This window comes from Parus major, chromosome 15 (assembly GCF_001522545.3).
Source record: "Parus major isolate Abel chromosome 15, Parus_major1.1, whole genome shotgun sequence".
NCBI lineage: Eukaryota > Metazoa > Chordata > Aves > Passeriformes > Paridae > Parus > Parus major.
The window spans coordinates 6,443,838-6,468,108 of record NC_031784.1 but is presented as its reverse complement, the minus strand read 5'-3'; the positions used below and the strand labels follow the sequence as shown (position 1 = coordinate 6,468,108).

The window sequence follows — 24,271 nt, the reverse complement described above, 5'->3', positions numbered from 1 at the left end:
CAAATTATTGTTGAACCTCTAATTTTTTCCCCTCTCATCCTATTAATGTTCATCCTAGGTAAATGTCTGGCAGCAATGAAATGTGCATTTTAAATACTTGGCCAATTTTGATTCAGGTGTGAGAATCACAAGGTTCCTCCTCACCAGTGCACTGATATTCAGAGCTTCTCTGTAACACTCATCCACTGATGGGTAAAAATTAATTTATTCCTCAGGCTGCCTGCCCTTGAGTGGAGTTGGACACTTTTCTAAATAGGACTTTGACATGCACAGTAGTTTCAGAATATAAATAGTCTTAGACATTTGGGTTTGAAAATCAATTTTTCCTTCAAATTGATACCCTAGAGCTGAAAACTGATTACTTATTAATTAATTAAGCTTTCAATGAGCACAGGATCTTTGGAAGCCCCGGTGAGGGGGAGCAGAGCTCGTGGAATACCTGGTCCAACGCACACACAGAATATCTGACCTTTATGATTTAGGAAGCCTATTCTCATTAATCCAACAAACTGAGATACCACCACTCTTAAAACCAGCATGTAAGGAGAGGTTCATGCAAAAAGCTTCCCTTCCTGTTTGACAGGTTCTGAGTCTCAAGCACAGATACCCAGGGACCTGGGAGTCTCCACTCAATTTGAACACCCACCTATTACAGGGTTGTACAATTACCAAGGTTTGCCTCAAAGGCAACAGCGTTGTTCTGCATCATTTAAAGCCACCAGATCAACTAAAACAGTTTTGTAATTAAGAGTGGGTCATGCTCAATACCTTTCCCTCAGAACAGTGTGATACTTGCTATTCTTTACTACTCATAAAATGGGGATATTAAAAAAACCAAAATTACTGTTTATTGCCTAGTTTAAGCATCAATGCTGTTGCCAGCTTAGAGATACCTACTGTATCCTAAATAAAATAAATGTGAGCAGATCACAGGCAGCCAGGAGCCAGTATGGACACAGAAATACTTTATTTTTAAACATTATTATTGTCTTACTCTATGCAGAAAAGTAAGAAATAAATAAATACTTCTTTATAAATCACAGCCACACAACAAAGCACTGAGACATGAATTCATTGCTTCCTTCCTTTATTATTTTTCTTTATGACTTCCTCATTTGGAACTTCTCCTATTTCATCACTCACATGAATAAAAATGATCTTATGCAATCATACATCACATTTCCCTCTCTTTCCTGGGAGGGGGAGGAAACCGGCTCAAAACAACTGAAACAATCAGAGAGAATTTCCCCATTGAGACAAGTGGCAAATGTGTAGCCAGCACAGTGTCCCCCTCACTATCATCTCCCCACAGCAGCCTATCAGCTCTGCACATGGGAATCCTAAACTCCTACTACAGCCAAGGAAAAACCCAACAAAACAGCTATTAGAGAGCATTTGTTCTTAGATGTTTTCAAGAACTATGTCAGTATTAATAAAAAGCCTGGGTAATAGAGATGGTATGAATGCAAAGCTTTGTTCTGGCTTTTCACTTGAGGAATGCCTGCTCTTTGTCAGCAATTCATGATCAGCAAAACAAAATCAGAACTAACTGGGTAAAAGACAAAAAGACAAACAACTTTTAATAATGTAGAAAGTCGATCACTGCACATTCCCAAGACCAGATCCAATACCTCGCATCCAGCACACAAACCACCATGGCTGCATTAACAGAAGATGCCTGATACACAAGGAACATGATTGATTTTAAACAAGTGACTTCACTGACAAAGGTTCTCAGGAGCAATGAGTCATGTGAAAACACCCAACCTTTTCCTCACTCTTGTCTACCACTCGAGATGCTTTCAGAGGAACCCTAATTTCAGAGTAGGAAGATGATCTTGAAGTATCTAGAGCGGTAGGTGGGAGGGAGGGAGTGTTCGGCATTCAAAATTGCTCCTGGTAGCCAAAACAAGAAGCTTTCCTTGCAAACAGGAAAGGTACTACTGGGAAGGGTACTACAGAAACACTCATGTTAGCTGCTCAAAGCTACAGCCTGAAGCTGCAGGACCAGACAGATCTCCCAGGGAGAGTGGTGAAGGATCCTGTGATGGCAAATAACTGCTTAACAAGCTGACTGTGTATCAGAAGGGGATGGGGAGGGAACTGAAGAACTAGAATTTAAGAAGCAGGCAAGCAAGAAGATTAGGGTTTTAATAGATCAACTTCAACTTCCTTGAACAGGAAAAATTTTATTTTGTTTATTTAAGTAATGAAGGTTCTGCTGTCCCTCCTGTCCTCTTCACCGATCATAATTGTTTAGGTAATGCCTGGACAGGGAAAGACAGATATAACCAGAAACCATGAACTGCATTCTCTCAGCAACACATTAAAACAGGAACATTTAATAATTCCTTTTCAAATTAAAAAGAAGGATGGATGCAACTTAATTCCATAACTAAAGGGTTAATTATATGCATGATAAAAATAAGTTTTATGTTTTACCATGCACACCCAATCCCTATAATCTGGTCATAAATAAAAGGGCTGGTGATAAGGAAAGCTGCAGGCAGGAGAGCAACTCACCATCTTTAATGGGCAGTTATATGACATGCTGCTAGTACATTGGCAGTAAATCAGCAGAAACATCTTTTATAGAGTTCTAGTTTTTATGATGTCATTAACTTTCCTCCTTATACTTAAGGGATAATGAAATAAAGTCATGAGGAGGGATCAAAGGATGAGCCCGAACTGTGTAGTTTGAAACAGCCACAGGGGAATGAATTTTGCCCACGCTTTCCTGCAGACATTTTGAGGGCAGAGAGGAGTGAAGAGTGGAGGAGGCAAGACAGACCACAAAACTTTTGGCAAACCCTGAATATCACACATATTAATGAGCTGTTTTATGAGAAGAGTTCTTTAAGCAATATTCCTGTGGCTTCAAAACACTGCAATTTAGCAATAATTTAAACACACAAGGTGGTGGGATCCACACCATGTTGAAAGGAATGGCAAGGCAGGCTGAAACATCATCACACCCATATTGCAAAGATCACAGGCACAACAACAGTCTCATCCTCTTGTGTAACCAGCAGTGCTGAGCAGGTGCCATCAGCATGGTAATGTACAGCACCCAATAACCAGTGCACACCAGGAAACTAAGGCAGTAAACTGGGAAGTTGTGACAGTTGTGAACCATTTAGGCCAAGTCAGGCATCAATCTAACACAAATGGAAGAAAATGTTGCCAGTGGACCTGTACCTAATTAAAAAAAATAAAGTAAACCTCCTGGTGCCTAGCAGCAGTCACTGTGATTAAAATGCTTCCATAGGGTACCCTATCAGACAAGCCTTAAAAAGCAGGATGAAAGTTCTAGCTTTAGCTGATAAAATTACATCCAAATTTAAAAACTGGTAGGAAGAACAATTTCTTGACTTCTTGATAATTTCTTATTCTCATTTATACACATAAAAGAGGAAATTTTGTGTCTTTCCCTGATGATACCCAGTGCTGGCCGTTTCTTAACACACAAATTATATGTAGCACAGGTCTCCTCCTCCTTACAGCCCAATGTTTTCTTTCACTTGCTTTGCATAACTCTGTTTAGTGGATTTTGCCAAGGAAATGAAGATGGAGAAGTTAATTAGCCCATCTTAGGGATCTGCACGAGCACGTGGGAAGCTCTAGGTCAGTGCATCTGTCTGCAAACACAGTGGTCAATTAGCACGAAGAACATTTATCAACAAGTGCTGTTACATTTTCCACAAGCAACCTTTCAGCAAACTCCCAGCCATGTTGTACAGCAAGGCTCAGACGTGTTAGTTAAGATTCTGGAGGCTGCTCTCCCCGAGCACCGACTCCACTCATCTTCCCATTCAAATTGAAGCTGTCTTTTGTCTGATGTATGCACGCAGCAGGGCGATGGAAGAGTAACCCATCCTGGCTGCCATGGAATAATAATGGCTGTGTCAATGTGCCTGTCCATCTCCTGCCTGAGCACCTCTCACATGCTCCCCATCTTCCTCGCAGCTGCAGCTGGAGCTCAGCCCTGACAAGGCAGCATTAGAGACGGAGGGAAGCTCCTCTCTGGTGTTATTAACAGGAAGGGGAGGGAATGGAGGAGCTAATTGTGCACACTGCAACTCCTTCTGAAAATAGGAAACTGAGTTATCTCAGTGTTTCTTATAGGGCTTTATGCATTCAAACTTCTCTAAATGAGGAACTACACCATGCATTACGCATCGCCATAGAGATGATTGTATACCATTACCCAAAATTGAACTGAGCCTGTTCAACCTACCCTGCACTCCAATTTGTCACAGAAACAGTTTCCCTGGCCCATTCATGTAATGAATGTGGATATGAAGTTAATGCCAAAGAAGATAAGCACCCTCAGGGTTATTTAAGCCTACCCTTCTCTGTCATTCCCTGCAATATTTCTTAGGCAGCATTATATAGGAGTTTTTTTAAAAAAAAGAAGCAGAAGTGGAAACAGGGCAGTGGTACATCATTCAGATCTGATGCCAGCATTTACAATGACCTTGCTGGATGGAAACTATTTTACTGTTACCTATCTCAAAATCCAACAGGATCAATCTTAAAATCTGTTTTGTTTTTAGAGAAGATACTGAAGGACAAAGCACACAAGCATACTTTGTCAGGCCAATATCTCTACTGTTTTCACAAAAAACTTCTCAAATTCTTCATATAAATCACATTCATCCAGTAAAGTGTGAAATGCAGACCAGGTTCTACAAAGCAACAAGTCGTATTTCAGAAGCTCTGTGCTTTGTCAGGGCACTCTGGATGAAGTCCTGCCTGGGTGAAAGGAAAGGCTCAGCTCCCATGAATACCATTCAGGTAAGAATTTAACTCTTTTAATTGCCCCTTTTAGCTTCAACACATCCATACAAGCAATAAGGGAAAGTAAAGCCCAGTAAAGTGACTGCAGCAGACTCAGAGAGGAATTGCTATTCAGCCATCCTTTCCAGCCGTTGTTCAAGGCCATCCTCACATCCAGCCCAGAGATGATGCCTACACTGCAAAATTTTGCAGGATTCTCCATCACCAACGCAGCAGCAGTGCCTGTGTGCTGGAACAAGCCTGTGCTTGGAAGACAGCAGTGGGATCGAGGTGCCTCGAGATGCAAGGCTTGTAAGCTGGGAGGTTAAAAGCAGCATTAGAGAATTAGGTGTCCAATTCCCACTGAGAACTAGTGGTAATTAGTATCTACAATAATACAAAGACCCATGCAATTAGTATGCAAAGACGCTTGTGCAGAGGGCAGGCTGGCTGAGATTTAATTTTTAGGGTTTCCACAGCAATTTTATTTGTGACCTAACACTTGATTTTTACCTTCAATATTCCTCTATATCCCACCTACCCTATCCTTACAGCACAAGCCAGCAAGATTACAAAACAGGGCTTATCTACAAAGAGCGTTTCCCTGCTATGGAGTCTGTGATGTCCCTCAATTTAAATTGCAATGGTTTCTTCTTTGAAGGATTGCTAAGTGGCAAGAACAAAACCTATGACTGTCAGGCTCTAAGCATCACAATTTCTTATGGCTTTACAGCAGAACATTAGGACAGGATGAAGAATTAGCTGTGTCAAGGAGAAAATTTGCTACTGTCAAATTTGTTTAGTTATTCGGAGTTACAAATATGATTTGCTGCTACCAAAAAATCAACTAGGCTGTATTAAAAGTGTAATTTGATACCCAGCTATAAATCTCTTTAATAAAGGTGTGGTGAAAATGATGTTATCCGTATATAAAGATTAATCTCTATTTAAATATATATAAATTCAGGAAGCTGAACGATACCAAAGCTGAAAGGCGTCTTCTAAAGTGCGAAGGTGCTTTGTTACTCCCGGTAAATGCTAATTCTTTTTGCTGCCGCTTGGTTGTACTTTACATTTAACCACACAGTCCTATTTATTATTCTCACTCTGAACTTTCACGGCATCCCTTTCATCAGTTAAATTCCCCCTTTCGAAACAAACATCTATTTGAACAAAAACAGTCTTCGGAAAGAAAAAAAAAGTGGGGGGTGGGGAGAAGAGAGGGGGGGAAAAAAAAAAAAAAAAAAAAGAATCAAAGCATTTTTAGTGAAATGAAGTTTTCTGGACTGAATTACCCAGCCTACACCATAGCATGCTCAGCCAGTGGAAATTATTTAGGAACAAGCGAGGGCTGGGGCCAAAGGCCCGAGGCCTTTATCTGGGCGGATGATTGATGTGCTGCGGCCCCGCTGTGGCGAACAGCGATTTTTATCTGTTGCCAGCAGCAACAGGCCCGGGGCGCAGCGTGAGGCCTGCGGCCGGCGGGGCGCGGCACGGCCCGCACACAGGGACACACAAACGGCCTTTTCAGCCGGACAGGGCTCGTGGGGGGCTCCGACATAAAGGGCCCTTTGCAAAGGCTGGAATTGTCAGCCCTTTGATGGCCGCATGCTGGGCCATTAGCTTCTGTTACTAATTTGCGGTGCATGTGAGAGGGCAGAGCGGCGGGAACACCTGCGAGCGGCTCGGGCGCATTGTGGGACGGGTTTTGTCAGGAGAGACCAGGAATAAAGGACGAGGCATAACCCTTCCCTCTAAAGGGCAGATGACACAGGCTATTATCGTTTCCAGCCATCAAAAGGACGGCTCTGAAGTAACATCAAGCCGTCTAACTCAAACCTGGAAAGGCAAAGGAACTAGGGAAATTCAGAGTTAATAAGGGACCAGCTGTAACACAGTGTGCCAGGCTTCTGCAGGAACTTTTTTGGGGAGAGGCGCCCTTACACACCAGGATGCTGAAAAACACAGAATTCAAGGATAAACCATCATCTATAGTTGTACTGATTCTCAAAGTCCACATCTCCTTGAGCTCCCGTGTGCAAAACAAATAAGGGGGAAAACAGCAGTGAAGATGGGGGTGCTCGTGGGAGATGCCAGCCCTGGCCAGAAGTGGAAGAAATGCCATTTGGAACTGCTGGGGTAACTTCTAAACCCACGCATTCCTGCGCTCTGAACACAATACGACATTTTTCCACCAGCAATCCCATAGAGCATCAAAGCTTCCACACAAGTGGGCCAGTGAACACACCCAGAAGGTCTCCCTGCCCTACACATGAGTTAAACTGAGGCACAGCAAACAGCACGCCCCAGATCCCAGAGCAAGATTACGGGAGCGCTGGGAATACAGCACAGACCTCCTGTCTCTCCTCCTGGCTTTGAACACAAAACCTCACTTCCTTTGTTGGTTAATATTCAGGATGCAGAAATTATAAGCATTCAAGGCCGAATCTTTAAAGATTAATATAAAAGCAACTTTCATATTACATTTGTGCAGGAAAGCAGAAAAGTACATATTGTAAAATAATCCACAAGTCGTACTACTGTGGGCCACTGCAGTGACTAATGAACATGTTAACTTTCAGGCTGAGTTTTGCTGGAAAGCAATTTTTCCCACCAAATTATAAAGTCTGCTTGAGTAAAAGAATAATTTACAACTCTCACAGCACCATGGTGTCACAAAAATACCACTCCAGCAAAATTAAATAGGCGTCAGAAAGCACCACAGTATTCAAACAAATCCAACCCCAACTCCAATCAGAAGGAAGAAAGGCCAGTGCTGTAGACAGTCTGCACTGATGCTGAAGACATGCTTATACTGAACAAGATTTCTGCAAAACATGGTTTGCACAGTCTGTATTCACGCTACAGCAGAGCCAGGAACCAGAAACGGGGCCCCACTGGATTAAGCTACTGGTTTTCAGCCCTGGGACATAAGACCTCCAGCTTTGCTGAGTACTTCTTAAATGAGCTGTAGAAAGGTAGCTAAGAAAAGCAAGCCTGTGGTCAAGATGGCTTTGCATTCAAAATATAGGGCTCTGCAACTTTAGTGGTATTTTTCTTAGGCTGTTTGCAAATTGGAAGAGGTTGAAAACCACCAGCAAGACTCCAAGTGAGGTATGAGAGAAACCTACCATTATAAAAGAAGTTTGGGTAAAATGGCAACAGACTTTGACCAAACTGAAACCCAAATAAATATTAAAAACACATTACTATGAGTCTGGAATCAGAAAATGCTATCAGCAAGGCTCCAGGAAGTTCTGAATCTGGTTCCTCACAACGAGACTTTAATTACGACTCTTTCCTACCTGCGCTTCCAGCTTCACAGCAATTGAACGCATTTAAATGTCTGAAAACCTCAAATCATGAGATCTTGAACAAACCTTATTTTCAATGACATGTTTGCCTTAAGTTTCACAACCACTGATTAGAATTCATTCCTTTTAAAACAAATTCTGACAAAATCAATCAACTGGATTAGGTACTGGTGAGTGAAAAGCACCACACTCAGTAAAGCCATGAGTCACAGCCATGCTGTGGTCCTGCTGAGCTGACAAAGACCCACTCCCTTCTCTGGATTGTGTTTTCTTGGGATTCCTGCAACTTTCTACTGCTGTCATAAACAGAGATGAAAATCTTTCTATTCTCCCACTCATTGTCCAAGGCCAGTGAGGTAAAGAGCTACCTGAACAGAATACCCACAAGGATGTTTGCTCAAAGCAGACAGATGAGAGATAAGGTTTTGGTCAGACCAGGTGTAAACCATCCGTGATGTGAAGCAGAAACTAGTCCTATTGAGGATCTTTCTTTTACACTCCATTTCTCAAGTAAAACAAAGGAAAAAACCTCTAAAATCCCTTTCCTCGTTCCCCCAGACCTCTAGATAAACCAGTTGGTAGTGCCAAATGTGCTGTTCAGAGGCTGAACACACCTCATAGATAATGATCATCCTGTTGGCCCCACACCTCAGAGCTGGCAGGCAGCCCCCCAGAGCAGCTTTGATTCTGCACATTTTCACATTACTCAGTCCCTTCACACAACCATCTTCTGCTCACTTTCCCTGGCTGTCCAGTATAGCAATGAAGAAAATTAATGTGAAACTTCCCTTCTAATTTTTCTCTCTCTGTGGAGAACCTGGCCTCCCCTTTGATCTCCCTGTGAGCCTGTTTTGATGGGTGACCCAACCACCTGAACAGAAACTCTGAAGCCCAAGTCACTGAGGCAGCATGTCAGAGCACTTTGTGCCAACAAGATGGGCACCATGCTCACACTCTAGTTAAAAACATGCCAAACTCCTCCTTTCTAAACACCAGATTAATTTAAAATTCATTTGCATTGCTCTTTATGCACGTTTGAACACATCCTCTTCATTTAAACGGCATTGCCTAAAACAACTTCCATCATTTTTTTCATTCAATGCTGCAGTAGTACTGCAAACTTCTGAGGAAATTATTTCCTTTACATTTTCAAGAGTATTCAGATTTCATTATCCAGTTCCAAAAGACAATATCACATTGATTCTGCCAACCCAACAGCTCACTGGCCATCACTCAACTGAGGAACTCAACAGAAACACTTTCCAAAATCCCTGAGCTGGGTTGCTGCTTCCCCAAGATGTTTTAAAACCTCCTGAGGTGAGGGATGAAGAGGGGCCTGACAGGCCACTCTGCCCACACTTGTGCTCTCTGCACCAACCAGGTGCAGCCCATCAGTGCTGCAGAGGGTACATGTCAGCTTGTGCTAACATTCTTCAGATAAAACCATTATCTTTACATCATTCATTGGCCTTTATACAAATCAAGTCACTGAACTAGAACACTGCTGCAGAATCAATTTCTTTTGGTGTTGATAATGAAGGGTTTGCCATTTATTTCCCACATAAATGTGTACTTTATTTCCAGGAAGGAAAGAAAAAAAGGAAGGGAAGGAACAAAAAAAAAGGAAGGGCCTTTCTCTTCAGTAACTGTTAAAATTTTCTTGAGATATCAACTAATTCTTACATTCTCCCTTCTCACATGGGACCAGATATATGTATCTGTGAGAGCAGTCCATTTAATTCCCTCCCTACAAATGCTCTAAATAGGATCCATAAATAGGATTCATATAATGAAGCTGATTCTGGCACGACTGAAAAAGTTCTACTTGTTAAGAAAAATATTTGAAGAATGATGTACTGTGAGAAGTATCATTGTTTGTGAGTTCTGAAATGCAAATATGGACACAATATTTTTTTAAACTAAACAAAGTCTTAAATAGCTGCCCAAAAATAATGCAGCCAAGCTTGAGAAATAGATGTAGATATGAAAGTCATAATTATCCAGCAGTAGGACTAATCCAAAGAGATTAGTTGGAAACAGAAAAAGAACAGAAACAAGGGAAGTGATAAACACATGAGACGCAGCATTTGGTTTCAAAGTGGGCCAGGTGGCTTCCTTGGCACTCTGGCAGAAGGGAATTCTTCAGACTCTCAGCACATTCCGAAGGCAGAGAAGCTGCCTGCCCCAGCTCCAGCCCATTGGGTGGGCACAGGTTCAGGGATCATTCTCCCTATCCTTTAAAAGCAGCTGGATTGCAATGCAACCACAGAGACCTTCACACTACCCTGCTGCCTTGCAAATCTGGGCAATAACTCATGCCAGGCTGCAAGTTAATCTGAACTGGGTGTCTGATACTCTAGTGCTAGTCATCACACAACCTCCAGGACAGCGAGACTCCCGGAGCAGGGATATGCCTCGGGTCAGGATGAGCAGTGGGGAGTACTTGGAGAGAGCCACCAGGGTACAAGGGAAATGCCAAAGGAGCATTTGGTTCTGCAGCGTCACAGAGGCATGGTCTGCTGTCACCAGAGCTGGTGACTCCTGGTCCTGTCTAATGCCAGTGCCTTTCCCCTTGAGATTCAGCATATGCTCCATACCAACACATCCCCTGCAACACACTGGGGGGAATTTTGGATACAGTCAGTCCCCGTTGCTTCCAGTCTGTATAAACAGGAAAGGACACTGACCTGGTATTATCCAAGACAGAGGGCTGGGAAGAAGAGAAAAAACAAGGGGGGAAAAAATAGTTCTGTTTGTGGGTAATGTTTCAGAACTGAAATCTTCTCACTAGTCCCTTCAGGTGCTCTCCGTCCTCCAGCCTTCAAACAGGCATGTTCTGCTGCAGCAATGAGCTTCACAAGCCTGGTGTTCTAGGAAGGGCAGCGGTTTAGCCACCTCCTCAGTGTTTGCACAACAGTTAGTAGGAGGTTCATCACTGTAAATCAAAGATGTGGTCTGACTGTGGATAATTTTTCATAGAACTCTTAAAAGTGATGAGTTAAAGGCATTTATCAGAAAAACCAGTGTAACAACAACAAAACCTGCAAGAAATAAAACGTAAGAAACCAACCACTCAGGCACACACACAAGCTTCCAGACATTTAATTACAAAATAAATGCATATGACAGACATCAACAAGCCTACAGGAAGATTCCTGCTTCAGTATTCAATGCAGCCTCAATAAATATTTCAAGGTTTCAAATGGATGCTTTGCAATAGCACAGTTTCCATTTGCACAAGTGCCAGAAGGAAGAATTCAAAACAAGCTTAAAGCAAAACCAGAGTATTTTCCTGTAAAACTTTAATTGGGAAACTGACACTATATAATCTGTACATCATTGCCTTCGAGCTGTTGTTAAAAAATTAAAGCTGTATCAAAAGAACTGCTTTGTTAAATTAACACGTTATGCATACCAGACATAATCTGCAGCAGGAAAGGAAATAGCTTTGAGTCCAGAATGCACTGATTGCTGTGGTTGTCACTGACAGAGGCTGAGCCAAACAACATCAGCAGACTAAAGCATCTCTCATGCCTCCTATACAGACACACACCCTTACAAACACCCAGCCTTGATTTCAAAACCTGGATAAAAGCAGCAGACAGGCAGGATTTCATCACAGGGATTGTTACAGCTACAAGTCACACATCACATTGTGTGAATTCAGTGTGCAGTTTCGAGATGTGCAGGTACAGGGTGAGGCTGTGCTGATGGAGCCTGACTGCCAAGCCTACCTTAGCTTTTATTCCAAAGTCAGCAGTGAGGAGGGGGCTGGAGTGCCCAGGGCTGATGTGATGGCCATGAGGGCTCTGGACCAGCCACAGGAGCCTCCCTCCCACGGAAGAGACATCCCAATCCCTTGCTCCAGTAGGAGGCATTGCTTTTCCATGTTTGCTCAGCAGCACCTGCAGGAGCCCAGCCCAGCCACCACCAGGACAGGCACCTGCAGCATGGGGAGCTGGCTGCAAGCTGTGGCCTGGGACAGAAGCTGAGAGGCTTGGTTTGAGGAGAAGGATGGTCAGACAGGGACATGGGACAAGCAGCACAGAGCTCTCTATACTCTAGGTACAAAACAAAAATTTAAGTGGATCTTCAGAACTACCTCACCTATTTTGGAAAATACTCAGTAAAACAATCTCTCATCTACACACCTCAAGAAAAGACCCAAGTACCACTACTCCATTTTAAGGCCAGAGATACTAAGGCACTGAGGCTCAGAGGAACCTGCCCAATACCTCTTTGAAAGTACTAATTAAAAACCTGATTTACTTAAGGTTTTCTCTGAAGTCCATTCTACTCAGCAAATACATGCTAAAAACAAACCAAATGTCCTAAGTTTTTCCCATGGTATGACCACCTTCTCTGTTTAACCTTTTTCAAGCCCTTGTCACAGTCACCATCAGTTTGGCTTCTGATCAATTCAGGTTCATCAAACAGGCTACACTTCCAAAAGTGATTCATTTTGCTTGCCCAAACTCCTGACAACATGACAGACTCAAGGAGGCCAAGTTGTCTAAAAATACGGAGCACATTTCCTCGGAAAAGCCTGGTTCTCTCATATGTTTTGAGTTGTTCACCTCTGAATCTGAAGTGCCAAAGTAATTTTGGAAGATGTGAACGATAATGTTTCCTCAGTAAGAATTTACAGCTTTGCACACGACGGTCTGTACTTCTTTCTGTACTCTGTTCGCGAGTCTGAGGCAGTGCTGTGGTCTGCAGTGGTGAAGGCGGGTTAACAGTTCTGAGGCTTTCAAGATAAGCAAAGTTTCCCTTGACGTTGTAAACTCTTCAGGTGGTTAGAGACAAGTTTCTGCTTTTTTGATGTATTCTCAGAAAAGAGCTCACATAACTTTATCAGTCTCTGGGGTGACCATCAGATAACCAAGCTATTCCTGCCGGAACCACTCAATGCATCTCCCCCTTCCTGTCACTGGCAATCCACAAGACGACCAGGGGATTCGAGCTAACCACAGGGCTCACAACTTAACTGATTAAGTAGGTGGGAACTGATGCCAGCTCAGCTCAAAGTGTCTGTCTCTGCTAACCAGAAGCCAGCCGCAAGCTGTGGAGGGGAATGACCACAGATAACACACTGATACTGAAACTGTTTGGTGAAGCTGCAGCTTCCTGTTCGAGTGCTCTCGCAATCTCTTCGAAATGAATCTTCAGCAGGAAACTGGCTGCAGTTAAATAGGCTGTTTGGGTCGTCCTGTGGCATCTATTGCTGCCTCTTGTTTTCAAGGGACCATTTATTATTCTCTCCTGCCCTCTTCCCCAGCTCTCTAGAAATGAACTGAATTAGGGATCCTCAGAGAACGAGTCTTCAGGGGAAAAGAAAGGTACTTAGGCAAAGTCTATGAGTATCCTGCACCCATTACAGCTCGATGCCTGCCAGTCACACAGTGCTCTGTGACATCCTAATCTTTGTGACTCCAGCCAGGATGCTACTAGATGCTATTAAGCAGCTTTGGAGGAGTCACGAATATATGAGGAAAACATGTTCTGTGAACTGGTTTGAGCTAACTTTGGTCACGAGCCTTATAACCATGCTTGTGTCAACGCCTGCTCAGTATTTCAGAGATCAAATTTTGAATCTTTGGTTTATTACAAGTATCTCACTGAGTTTAACTTCTCAGCTGTTCAATGTCGCTGCTGCCCTGCAGGTGATGGCAGAATTTCATCGACCCAGATGTGTTACCCACCTCAAATGCAACAATTTTTTCCTTTGGTAATTACCAACTGGTCTGAGAATGCTGCTGCATGAGTTCAAAGCACACACTACACAGCCTGTACCATCCCTCATCTACAGCACTCTAATTGCTACAGGATGTCCAAAAATTGTCCTGCTGATTTCAGGGCAGCATGAACCATTTCAACCCTGTGTCCAGGAAACCACACATGAGAGCTTCTAATCAGCTCCAAAATTTTTTATTGTTTACAGATAACAAAGTATCAGTCTAAAAAAACTGAACTGAGGTTTGCAAGTACCTAGCAGCTACATCTAACATCTTCCCAAAAACTGCCAGTGTCCTGAGGCTTTCTGGTGAACACATGTGGTGAATTAATCAGACAAGAAAATTCCTCAGGATACTACAGATCTAGGCTGTAAGTGTCCAGGCACACAAAATCTTATCCATCATATAGCATCTTCACAGAGATGAAATGCAGACAGTAAAGGCAGGAATCAGGCTACATTCCTGTAGAAACCACTGCAGTCATGTCCACAGTGATGTAATTGTATGCCAATTTTCCATCATTCAGGTTGAAAACCTTTAAATATTCACAACCAGAAGCAAGGCATTTGGAAAGTATCTATAACTAAAGCGGTTAATTCCATTAAAATCTAGATGTGATGCCACTTGAGTGTGTAACTCAGCAGCACTCTGGAAGGACTGCTAGGTGCTTGCTGGATTTTTTTATTATATTTTTGAGACACATACTAACTCCATAATCAAAAGCAATTTTGAGCACAAAACTGACCTGAAGGTCACAAGACTCTATGGCAGACTGTTCCCTTTCATTGGAAGTACATTGTACAGCCAGGACGTCAGCACATCTACACCGGATGGACCACAGGGCTAATTAAAAAGCAGCTTTGGTGGTGCTATCTGTTCCTAGAGCAGGTTAGTAAACCAAACTTTATAACAAGTAATGAAACTAAAGGTGCTACAGAAGCAGACAATTCCCACAAAAACAAAGCAGAGCTCAGAGTGATGAACAATTGTTTTACTCAACCTTAATGCCTTTGAGTTTCTGACCTGTGATGAGCTGAGAAAAAAAAGAATAACTACAGTCACCTGAAAACTGTGCTGAAACACGAGGTATTCTGAACTGGAACTTAAAAATTTCTCCATGAAACTAAGTATCATTGATTGAAGGGTTTTAAAACAACTTTTGGATACAGCAGTGCTTGAATTTCAGAATTACACCATTGCCTCCTTAAAGGTGTCTAGCAAAACAAAGAGACAGGGAACAAGCAGAGACTACTTGGCCTTACCACTTGCCAAATGGTATTGCAAAGATCTGCTGCCCCAGCGTGATTCCTATCTCACACCCAAGTTACAATGAACCCATTGTATTGCCAATCCATTGTATTGCCAATCCATTGTATTGCCAATCCATTGCAGCCATTTCTGCCCTTGCCCTGCATTCCCTGGCTTTCTACAACTGCAGCTCTTAGAAAGGTCCTTTTGCATCATATAGGAAGTCTCTTTTAATTTATTTATTTGCTATAAAACGGAGAAAGAACACATTTCTAAAATGTAACCAGCAGGTCATGGTGACTGGGGTTGGTGTGGACCACGAGTAGCTGTGATGCTGAAATGCTGAGGCAGCAGGAAATGAAAACACTGACCCTGTATAGAAAACATCTCACATGGCTGACCAGGGTTTCCATCTGAATGCTCCTCTCCCAGCAATGCAAGCACTGCAGATCAGAAAGTTGCTCTTCAGCAAGTCTTGTACTGTTGCAGCAAGAGCTGAACAGTTCCTGGAAAGGCAGCCCAGAACCCCAGGCTCCTGCCTGAGCCACCTGCACAGGGACACCAGCAAGGAGCCCCTCTGTTCTCTCACCCCACAGGAGAGCTGCCTTCACACTGCAGAGGAGCCACATGGCCCAGTACATTCACATTTTAGCAGCCAGCTCGATTGCATCCGGGCTGAAACACAAAGTGAGGAGAGAAACCTCAGCCTACAGCAGATTTCCAAGCATTTGCAGCTTTCACAGCAGAGCCCCCACACCTTCAGCATGTTATCAAAAGTTTTCTTTGGTGTGAGAGCTGACTTAGGGTTGCATCTGTTGTTTTGCTAAATTAAAGTTGCATTTTTGTCCTCTGTTAGGACAGGAAAGAAACTGAAGATCTCTCTCACTTATAATAACAAATCCCAATTAAAAAAAAAAAAAAAAGGTGACAAGGAAGAAATACAAGTGATGAAATTGAATAAAACCCACCAACCTACAGGAACTCTTCCCTACACTCTGCATGTGCAGTGACTAGTTTTACAATCACCCAAATAACTTACCCTCTTCTAGACTATTTCATTTCAATACAGTTTAACATAGGGAAAACCATTTTGGGACTGATAAGCAACCAGAGTATTCCACTGAGCTGCACAATTAAATATTTATGATGCTTCAAGATGACAGGCAGTGTTCCCTAATGCCAATAACACCCACAAAGTTGATGCAATCGATCCCTTTTCCTTGAGCTCTCTTGTTCACCAGCTACCAAGGCCAACAAAACATGTTCATTTTTTATTTCTACAATTGCATTCTGAAGTGGCACTGTTATTTCCTCTGCTGCTCCCCTTACACACTGTGGTTTTGGGTGCAGTTTCTGCAAGGGCACAGTGAAATATGAGACAAAACGAGAGAGTGTAAACCCCTTTTCTAACCACCCCCATGAGTTTCCTCTGAGGAACCTACCACAGCACCCAGCAAAACAAGCACCCTCGGAAATGGACTATTTTAGCCCCCTCTGTAATTATAAAACATCAGAACTTCCCATTCTCACTGCACAAGACTATCAGAGAATTAAACAAAAATCAAAAGCAAATCCCCCAAGAGGCCCCACACTTAACCCCTGCTCACTGTGGTAGTTAGGTAAGGAGCCCTGATTTTAATCAGCTGTCTGCTTTAATCATCTTTTTGTTAGCTTTGGGAAAGGGAAAGGGAGTAAAAATGAGGCAATGGATTCTAAGGAAAGAGAGTCCTGAGAGCAAACAACAATGTGAGAACAGCTGAGACACACAAGCAAATAACCCTGCCCTGCTACACAAAGAAAGCTACAGCACATATATGACACAACTGCTTCAGGACAGTCTTCAAAAAGGTCCAGAAATAAAGACCAGATATTCTCAAAATCCTCTGCCTTTCCTCTTCAGCAGGATGTAATCCTTTCCAGGCTGGTGAATTCAAGATGGATTTAGGACAACTTCTCATTTTAGCGTGCAAGGCCAGTGACAGCGAGGTTATCCCAGCCCAAAAGCCAAGGAGCACTGGGAATTTCGGGGGATGCGTCTGTTTAACAATAGCGTCTTTCTAGTCAGATTAGAGGTCTGCTCCTCCCCACTGCCCCGAGCGGAGGGCAGCGGCAGGAGATTAAAAACACAGGCAAAAATCACACACAAAGTCATATGTCCCATCCCTCGAGGGGCTCACGGTGTCAGCTGGCTGTGACTCCCTGCAGCTGGGGGGGTTTATGGAAATGGGGATCATCCCGTCCCACTCCGGCCACAGGGACAAAGGGGCACCACTGCTGAGCCTCCCAGACAGCCTCACTGCCAAGGCCACTGCTCAGGCAGGGGAAACTCAGCCAGAGAGGGCCCTTTGTGCTTGCTTATGGCTGTGGAGATGAGTGAAAATCCATGGGACTTTTCATCCTAATTAAAAGCAGAGGTCATCTAAGAAGAAACAGACTTTCAGAAAAGCGAACTTCTAAAGGAAAATGTGTTGTAAGGAAGTTCATGGACTTCAATATTTGTAAAGCTGAAGTATGTAGTTTATTTATGTTTGTACTTCTGCTTAAGCTTTTCATGGGATGTTTCAAAAACCCTCAAAAGAGCTCCCACGGATCTGGAATAATATGTGGACTAATTACTCAGCTCAGTTTGAGCTCATGGCTTATGGGACAGTCCATGGAGCCAAGGGGCCAATCCTCAGCTGGCTTACAGCAACCTGGCTCCATCCCACACAGCACTGAGAGCAAACAAACTCACTATTTATTCAGTGAACTCCATCTGTCCAGGTGAATTCAAGCATGGGGAAAGTTTTTGTGAAGCGAGGCTATTTAGGAACATGGGAAAAGAAAACCAGCAGAAGTTAAGTGCTTTGGGCTGACACCCACCATTTTATTGCTGGCTCTCTAAAACTCCTGGTATCTTACAGGGAAAACTCCTTTCAAAATACTTTTTGCTTCTATTCCATATTATTATTTTTCTATCTTTTTAAATCCTTTGTGCTGTCATTACACTTGCAGACCACATCACTTTTTTATAGTCCCTTTTTCTTCTTTTCTCTGTCTTCAAAGAAGACAGAGTATTGTTCTACCTGAAGGGCACCTATCTGCCATTCTTTTTCTTGTCCAGAAGAAAAAGACAATTAGAGTCCCTCTTTTATGCTTGGCATCATGGCAAAAGGAGATTGATACTTATTTTGGAATTATTACTCCTTTATTCATAAATCTTGCCCAGAAAGTCTCACATTGCCAGCTCACAGGCACACTATTGTAAGAAATACAAATTCAGTTTTATTGTTTACCTTTGGCTCCAGCTCAAGGAGTTTTAGATTCATAACAAGAGCCCTGTTTCCAATATTGATTTTTGGCACAGAAAAATGCTAATTTATCAGAGGTCCTAAAATACAATGAATTTTCCAACCCAGCCAAGAAATGTTACCCACCTACAGAAGAGATTTTTCATTAGTGTGTGACAGAGCAGCAGGTGCAAAAACCCTGTTTGTCACAATTCCAATGTGCCTCCGGTCTCTGAGCGTGCTTCCACACCATGAGGGAAGCACACTCAAGAATTCCCAAACTGCCATATGACATACTTCACTGCAATATTTTTGTCTTTATGTAGAAATTTATCCTTCTCAGGATATCAGTTTCTCCATGGCCATCTCAAGGATGTCAAGGTGTACAATGATCCCTGGGATCCACGTAGGAAATGGTACTGACTCAGGGTCTGTACAGAAAAGATACTGTTGAAGGTACTTTTCCAAGTGATAATTTGGCTCCAACCTAACAGCACAAGAGCATCTTGAAGCACAGAGTGGACTGGGGAATGCTTCTGGTGTGATCTTCAGTGAGCCCCTGTAACCACTACACCAAAGCCATGAACCTGCCCACACTCACCAAGGATTTCTGGCCTGAGAACAGTCATCTCAGCGGGCACCATCTGCTTCAGGGCTTCACAGAACTGCACTGAGCTGGCACAAAGCTGAGAGGCCATGAAAAGAGCTTCACAGGGGGTATAAACCTGCAGAGTCAACAGTTCCTCAGCTGGTGATTTCCCAGCACTTTGCAGCCATTTGTACCTGTCCTCCCTCACACTGAGGTCGCTGAGCTGGGCACTATCTCTGTGCTGCAAACCAGGGGAATGCAGCTCAGAACTGGTTTTCCCAGCAAGTGCACTCATGGGCATGAGCCAAAGAGATCTGACAGGGGCAGGGTGGTTGTGAGTAGCTGTTTTGGGCAAAGCCCCACTGCACAGCAACTCTAAGCATGCAGCACAGGAGAGGAGCCCTGGATGGCTGTAAAGATCTTTGCCACCAAAGATCCAAACTGGCTGGAAAGCCAGTTCCAAAAACGAACAAGATCACTTGAGAGGAACAGCCAGGAAGGGTCAGACTGGGGTCCAGGCAGATGCTGCAGTGGGCTCAGGGTGCTCACAGCCCTCCCAGCACTTCCCTGAGTCACCTCAGGTTCAACTTCACCCAGGGGATAACTGTTCTCAGGCTACATCACCAAGCAGGAGGAATGAAGGCAGCAGATAGCCCCGAGCTGGCTCTGGATGACCCAAGAGTCTCTGCAGGCCTTACGGTGTTCTGCACATTTCTCTCTATCCACGAGCTCCAGCCTGAGTTATCTGAGACACTGGTTTCCGGCGCTCAACAAGGAAGATGTAAAACCAACAGAATTTGATCAGCTGCCAGGGATTTGACTAGGCTACAAAGACTTTGATATTTTACAGAAGCTCAGAATAAAAATCAGCTGCTGCTGTTGCCAAGTGTATGTTACTGTTTTTATTTTAAAAAGAAAAAACCCTTTCAAGAACAAATAAAACCAAACAACGACGTCTCATCCTTCTGTACTTTTGTTCCAAGGCACACTCAGACAGGTTGGCTCACTGGCTACCCATTTGCCATATGCTTTCAAGTTTATTCTTTTATTCACTCCCATATTTTAGCCCCTTCCATTTCAGAAGACAAACAGCTGCACAGATGCTCTATAAATAAACTACATAATTTATTGGAAGAGGTTTTCTGTTTATTTTTTTAAGCTACCACATACTCCCTAGCCCTATCCTTTTCCATCCTCTCTACAAAACTGAGTCAAGTTCAGCTGCAGCTTGGGTTTGTCTCTACAGTGTGCTCAACCTTATAAGCAACTGCAGCTTTTTAGCCACTAATAACAAACTGTATGTATTGATCTTATATTCATTGTAACTGCTTTATAACTATGTTTGGTTCTAAGTTAACTATCAGAAAAAAACCTGACAAATATCCACAGGGTGGATATTTATCAGTGATATATAGAAACCTCAACCAATTCGAATTTCTGATTCTCTATGTACTTTTTAACAAATAAGTGCATTTTCAGGTAGACAGGCCTCTCATCCTGTTACCAAAAAAGAGGATCTGTTTTGTCTGCTCAGAGGACAGACAGACCTCTCTAAGAACACTAATCTCATTTCTGCATGCAGAAAATGTGACAAATGGCTGGAGTAGTTTATCAGACAAATGTAACCATAGAGGGAATGAGATATTAACCTCCATAAACAAACTCCTGTTTTATTTCTCAGCATAGGAGAAGTATACATTTAATGAGATAAGGATACAAAACACATGCTGCTGATGAGACAAGGAGCTTTGCAGCAGGACTGCAGACACAGAAGTGTCTTCTCCTACCCAAGTAAAAAGTAAACACCATCTGAAACTTCATTTTGGGAAATAGCTTTATAAGAGATTTTGCCCATGGTATGTACAGGAGACTCTGAAACTATGTGCCAGGTCACTGTTACTGCTGGTTTTGAGGCTTAAATTAAATCTAGGTGCAGCTGGAGCTCGCCAGAGGTTATGGGGTAACTTCAATGAGACCAGACTTTCACAGATATTTCAAGCAAGCCCCTTATTTAGGCACTTAATGTTCCACAGGAAGCCTGAAGTCAAGGAAGTTGCTGGAATATCCAATGCTCAGGAGTTACTTAGACACTTGCATTTAGTTTTCCTCCTGCCTCTAGCTCCAGAGTCTGCACTTTATGGACGAGGCATGTGCTGAGGTTCCTCACCAATGAGCCTGCTCTGACTGCCTGACAGGCCTTGATGGCTCCGCTGGATGAGCCAAACCTTGGACTGAGATATTTTTCATGCAAGATTCCTACTGTAGGTTTGAAGTTCTCCCTTTGCAAATGCTCATTCCCTTAAAATGTGCATTTTCTACAAATGTTTCTGAAAGCAAACATCTCTGCAAGGACAGCTGACGCAAGTGAACGATGAAGAGTGCGGATTCAGAACGAGGTAATTAAAATTGAGCACGCACAAAATAGTTTGTGGTATTTAAACAGCTGCCAATGGAACCCAGTACAAGAACTTCACTGAGTAAAGATACAGATCATCATTCCACAAGTCTTCCACAACACAAGGCATCATCACAGCTATCAGGAGGAACACCCAGCACAGCGGCGGTGCCTCCTGCTGCCACTGCTTTCACCATGTCTGGGAAACAACCCGTCCGATGGAAACAGGGGCAGAGCCAAAGCAGTGACTTCATGGTTCATAGACAGCTGCTTTCGTGAGAAAATGAAAACTCTTCTAGATGTTATGGACAACTCCTGGTGTGGGGCCAGTTGTCTGGATCTGGTGGTTTGAACATCTCTGTGCCACCTGTGAGAATCAGCTTCCCACAGGAGTTTGGGCCACTGAGGTCTGGCAGTGCTGGAAATGGCAGTCTCTGACTTTTGCTAAATCCAGTTAGAGCAGCATTGGAGTCTTGGGGGAAAACAGCCTCAAGAGCTGGCACAGGATGGGGCAGAAGGCAGTTTAACAGGGAAAATGGCAATCCAGAAAGAAAAGCAATGCCAGTTCACACTACTCATGATCTCAAAATACTGCTCTGGCATGCAGAAAGCTCTTACCTCCCTTGAGAAGTTATGGGTTGGTGAAATAAGAGAACCTTGTCCCCACACATGCACAGAGAAGGAGCTAGTAATTTTCTCAAAATCATTTCTCTGAGAAACAAAAGTAAATTTCTGAATAGCCAGCAATGGAAGAAAACAGTCCTATGATTTATTGGCCTTGAGACTCTGAGAAGAATTCTTTGGCCTTTTTCCATTACGATTTTGCAACCTATGTTATAGCCACAGGGAAATTGTTTAGTTCCCAAACCAGGCCCTCAGTCATAAAATCTGTGAAGATGATTCATTATTATTTATGTGGTGCCATGGGCATGCATGGCATTTTACAGAAAAATAGAAGATAAAGCATCTGCCTTTAGAAGCTTAGGTGAATCTGATTCTCCAAATATATGGAAAGCAGCACTTAATGGGTCCTAGAGCAAACATTCATCATCCCTCAATGAATTAAGCAATGATACTCACCTGGGATACTAGCAAGATTCAGACAGAAGGATACTTAGTAGACATGTGACTACTGTCTAAAAATTTGTGACATTATTTCATTAAAACTGTGAGACTTTTCAAGTCACATGTTATTTTGTAATGGATTTATTATTAATTTCTGATAATATGCATGATAGCAAGGGACAGTGTTGCTATGAAATCAGACCAAAAATTCTGCACTGCCTGCCAATTTTTATTCTGTGCACTGGGTAGAAGCTCAGCAAGATCCAACACCCTAATCTTACAACACAAATCATTGAAAGTAAATAATTCTGGTGATTATCATAAAAAATAAATATGTTCCAGGTTTCCACATCAGCTTCCTGAAGCACACAAAACCCAGCCTTGTTCTGGTCCTATACAGAATGAGCAGCTTTAGCTCTTGGTATGAAACAGTTTGGGACCATTCACCTAGAAGGCAAAACTTTATCATGGCAGAGGTTGTGAAAACAGAAATTACTGTCAATCAGTGAAGGCAGGAATTGTTTGCTGAACTGAGACATTCACGTTCAGATTTGCATATACCTTCATCTAGAACCTTTGCACTCCACATGATTCACTGGCTGAACAAGCAGGGTATCATATCTCCCCACCATACATTTGTTTTGAGAGTCAGATATAATGTGATTCCGGGAATTTTCATGTTGACTTTGCTAAGCCTCTCACACCCTCTCCTATTTCTGTATTACTCCACTCAGTGATGTCTGTGCCTGCCTTTTTGGACAGCTGAGCAGAAAATGTACCCAAACCAAACAAATTAATCCAGCTCTACATGAAGAAACGTCATTATTGCACATACAAATAAGGTACATATGAACAGAAATGGACAATTAAACATGTCTGGTACATTGCACACACAGGCAGATGTGCCCTGACCCTGTAACACCACCCTTGAACACCGTGGCACTCCTGTGAGGGAAACATCAGCAACAGCCTCCCCTGAAAACAGGCAAGCTTGTAAATAAGAGAATATTTGCTTTCTTGTTGTTCACAATGGTGAGGGTTGCAATTCTTTGTAAAATGGGAGTAACTGTGTATTTGATATTCTTGTATTTAACACCCAAATGAAAACCTGTATGGGGAAGGGAGAAGAGGAGGGAAGCATCTCCTACACTGGTGTTGAAAACTCTCCCTACTCAGGTCTTGTAACTCTCCAGAGGTGACTATCTAGCTGAAACACACCACAAACTGACTAAAAAACCCCTCCCTATAAGTTTAATATTAAATTAAGAAGCCCCCAGGCTCTTAACGCACTCTCACATGTCAGGGCTGTCCCCTGCCAGGTGCACAACAGCCCTGAGCTCTCACCCTGTTTCTGTTCTGCATTTCTTCCATGGCAGTGGCTGTGCAATAGGTAGTGTAAACCTCTGCAATCAACATCAACAGAAGTGAAAGAATTAGCTGTAAAATGACTTACGGAGTAGCCTCTTCCTGAAAGCGATTGAGCAGAACTCTGTGGGAGGAAACAATATGCCACAGTAAGTAATGCAAGAGATTCTGTGTAATGTAAGATAAGAATCATTTTGCGATTCCCTCCCCCAGCCCAGTATTCCTTAGGGGAAAACTCCACAACCTCAAATGATCTCCTGATATTCTGTGTGCTGCCACAGGAGTAACAGCCAGAGAGCACTTCCAGGTGAGGGCTCTGGGGCTATTTCAGACAGGGTTTCATAAGCCAGAGCAGGGCTTCGACAGCTCCTCCCGACCAAGGTAAAAGCTCTCAGCGTGGGACACGTCTTCAGAGCAGCAGGACACACACTTTGAACCATCCCTCTTCAGGACGTGACGGCACCTTCCTGGGAACAGCACGCACATGTAAGGATGCTCTCCAGAATCACTCT

The 24,271-nt window shown here is 43.1% G+C and overlaps 1 protein-coding gene across 14 annotated transcripts in view; it reads right to left on the bottom strand.

Annotated features, from left to right (window-relative positions):
- FBRSL1 (fibrosin like 1) overlaps positions 1-24,271 on the bottom strand; it is a 367,873-nt gene that overhangs the window by 248,560 nt on the left and 95,042 nt on the right. For 12 of the 14 annotated variants that reach the window (XM_033518104.1, XM_033518111.1, XM_019008372.2 and 9 more), the window contains exon 3: positions 23,848-23,883. The exons of the other annotated variants lie outside the window; for them this stretch is intronic. In XM_033518104.1, the coding sequence (XP_033373995.1) occupies positions 23,848-23,883 (36 nt within the window). The remainder of the gene's footprint in view (positions 1-23,847; positions 23,884-24,271) is intronic. 14 annotated transcript variants of the gene reach the window in all.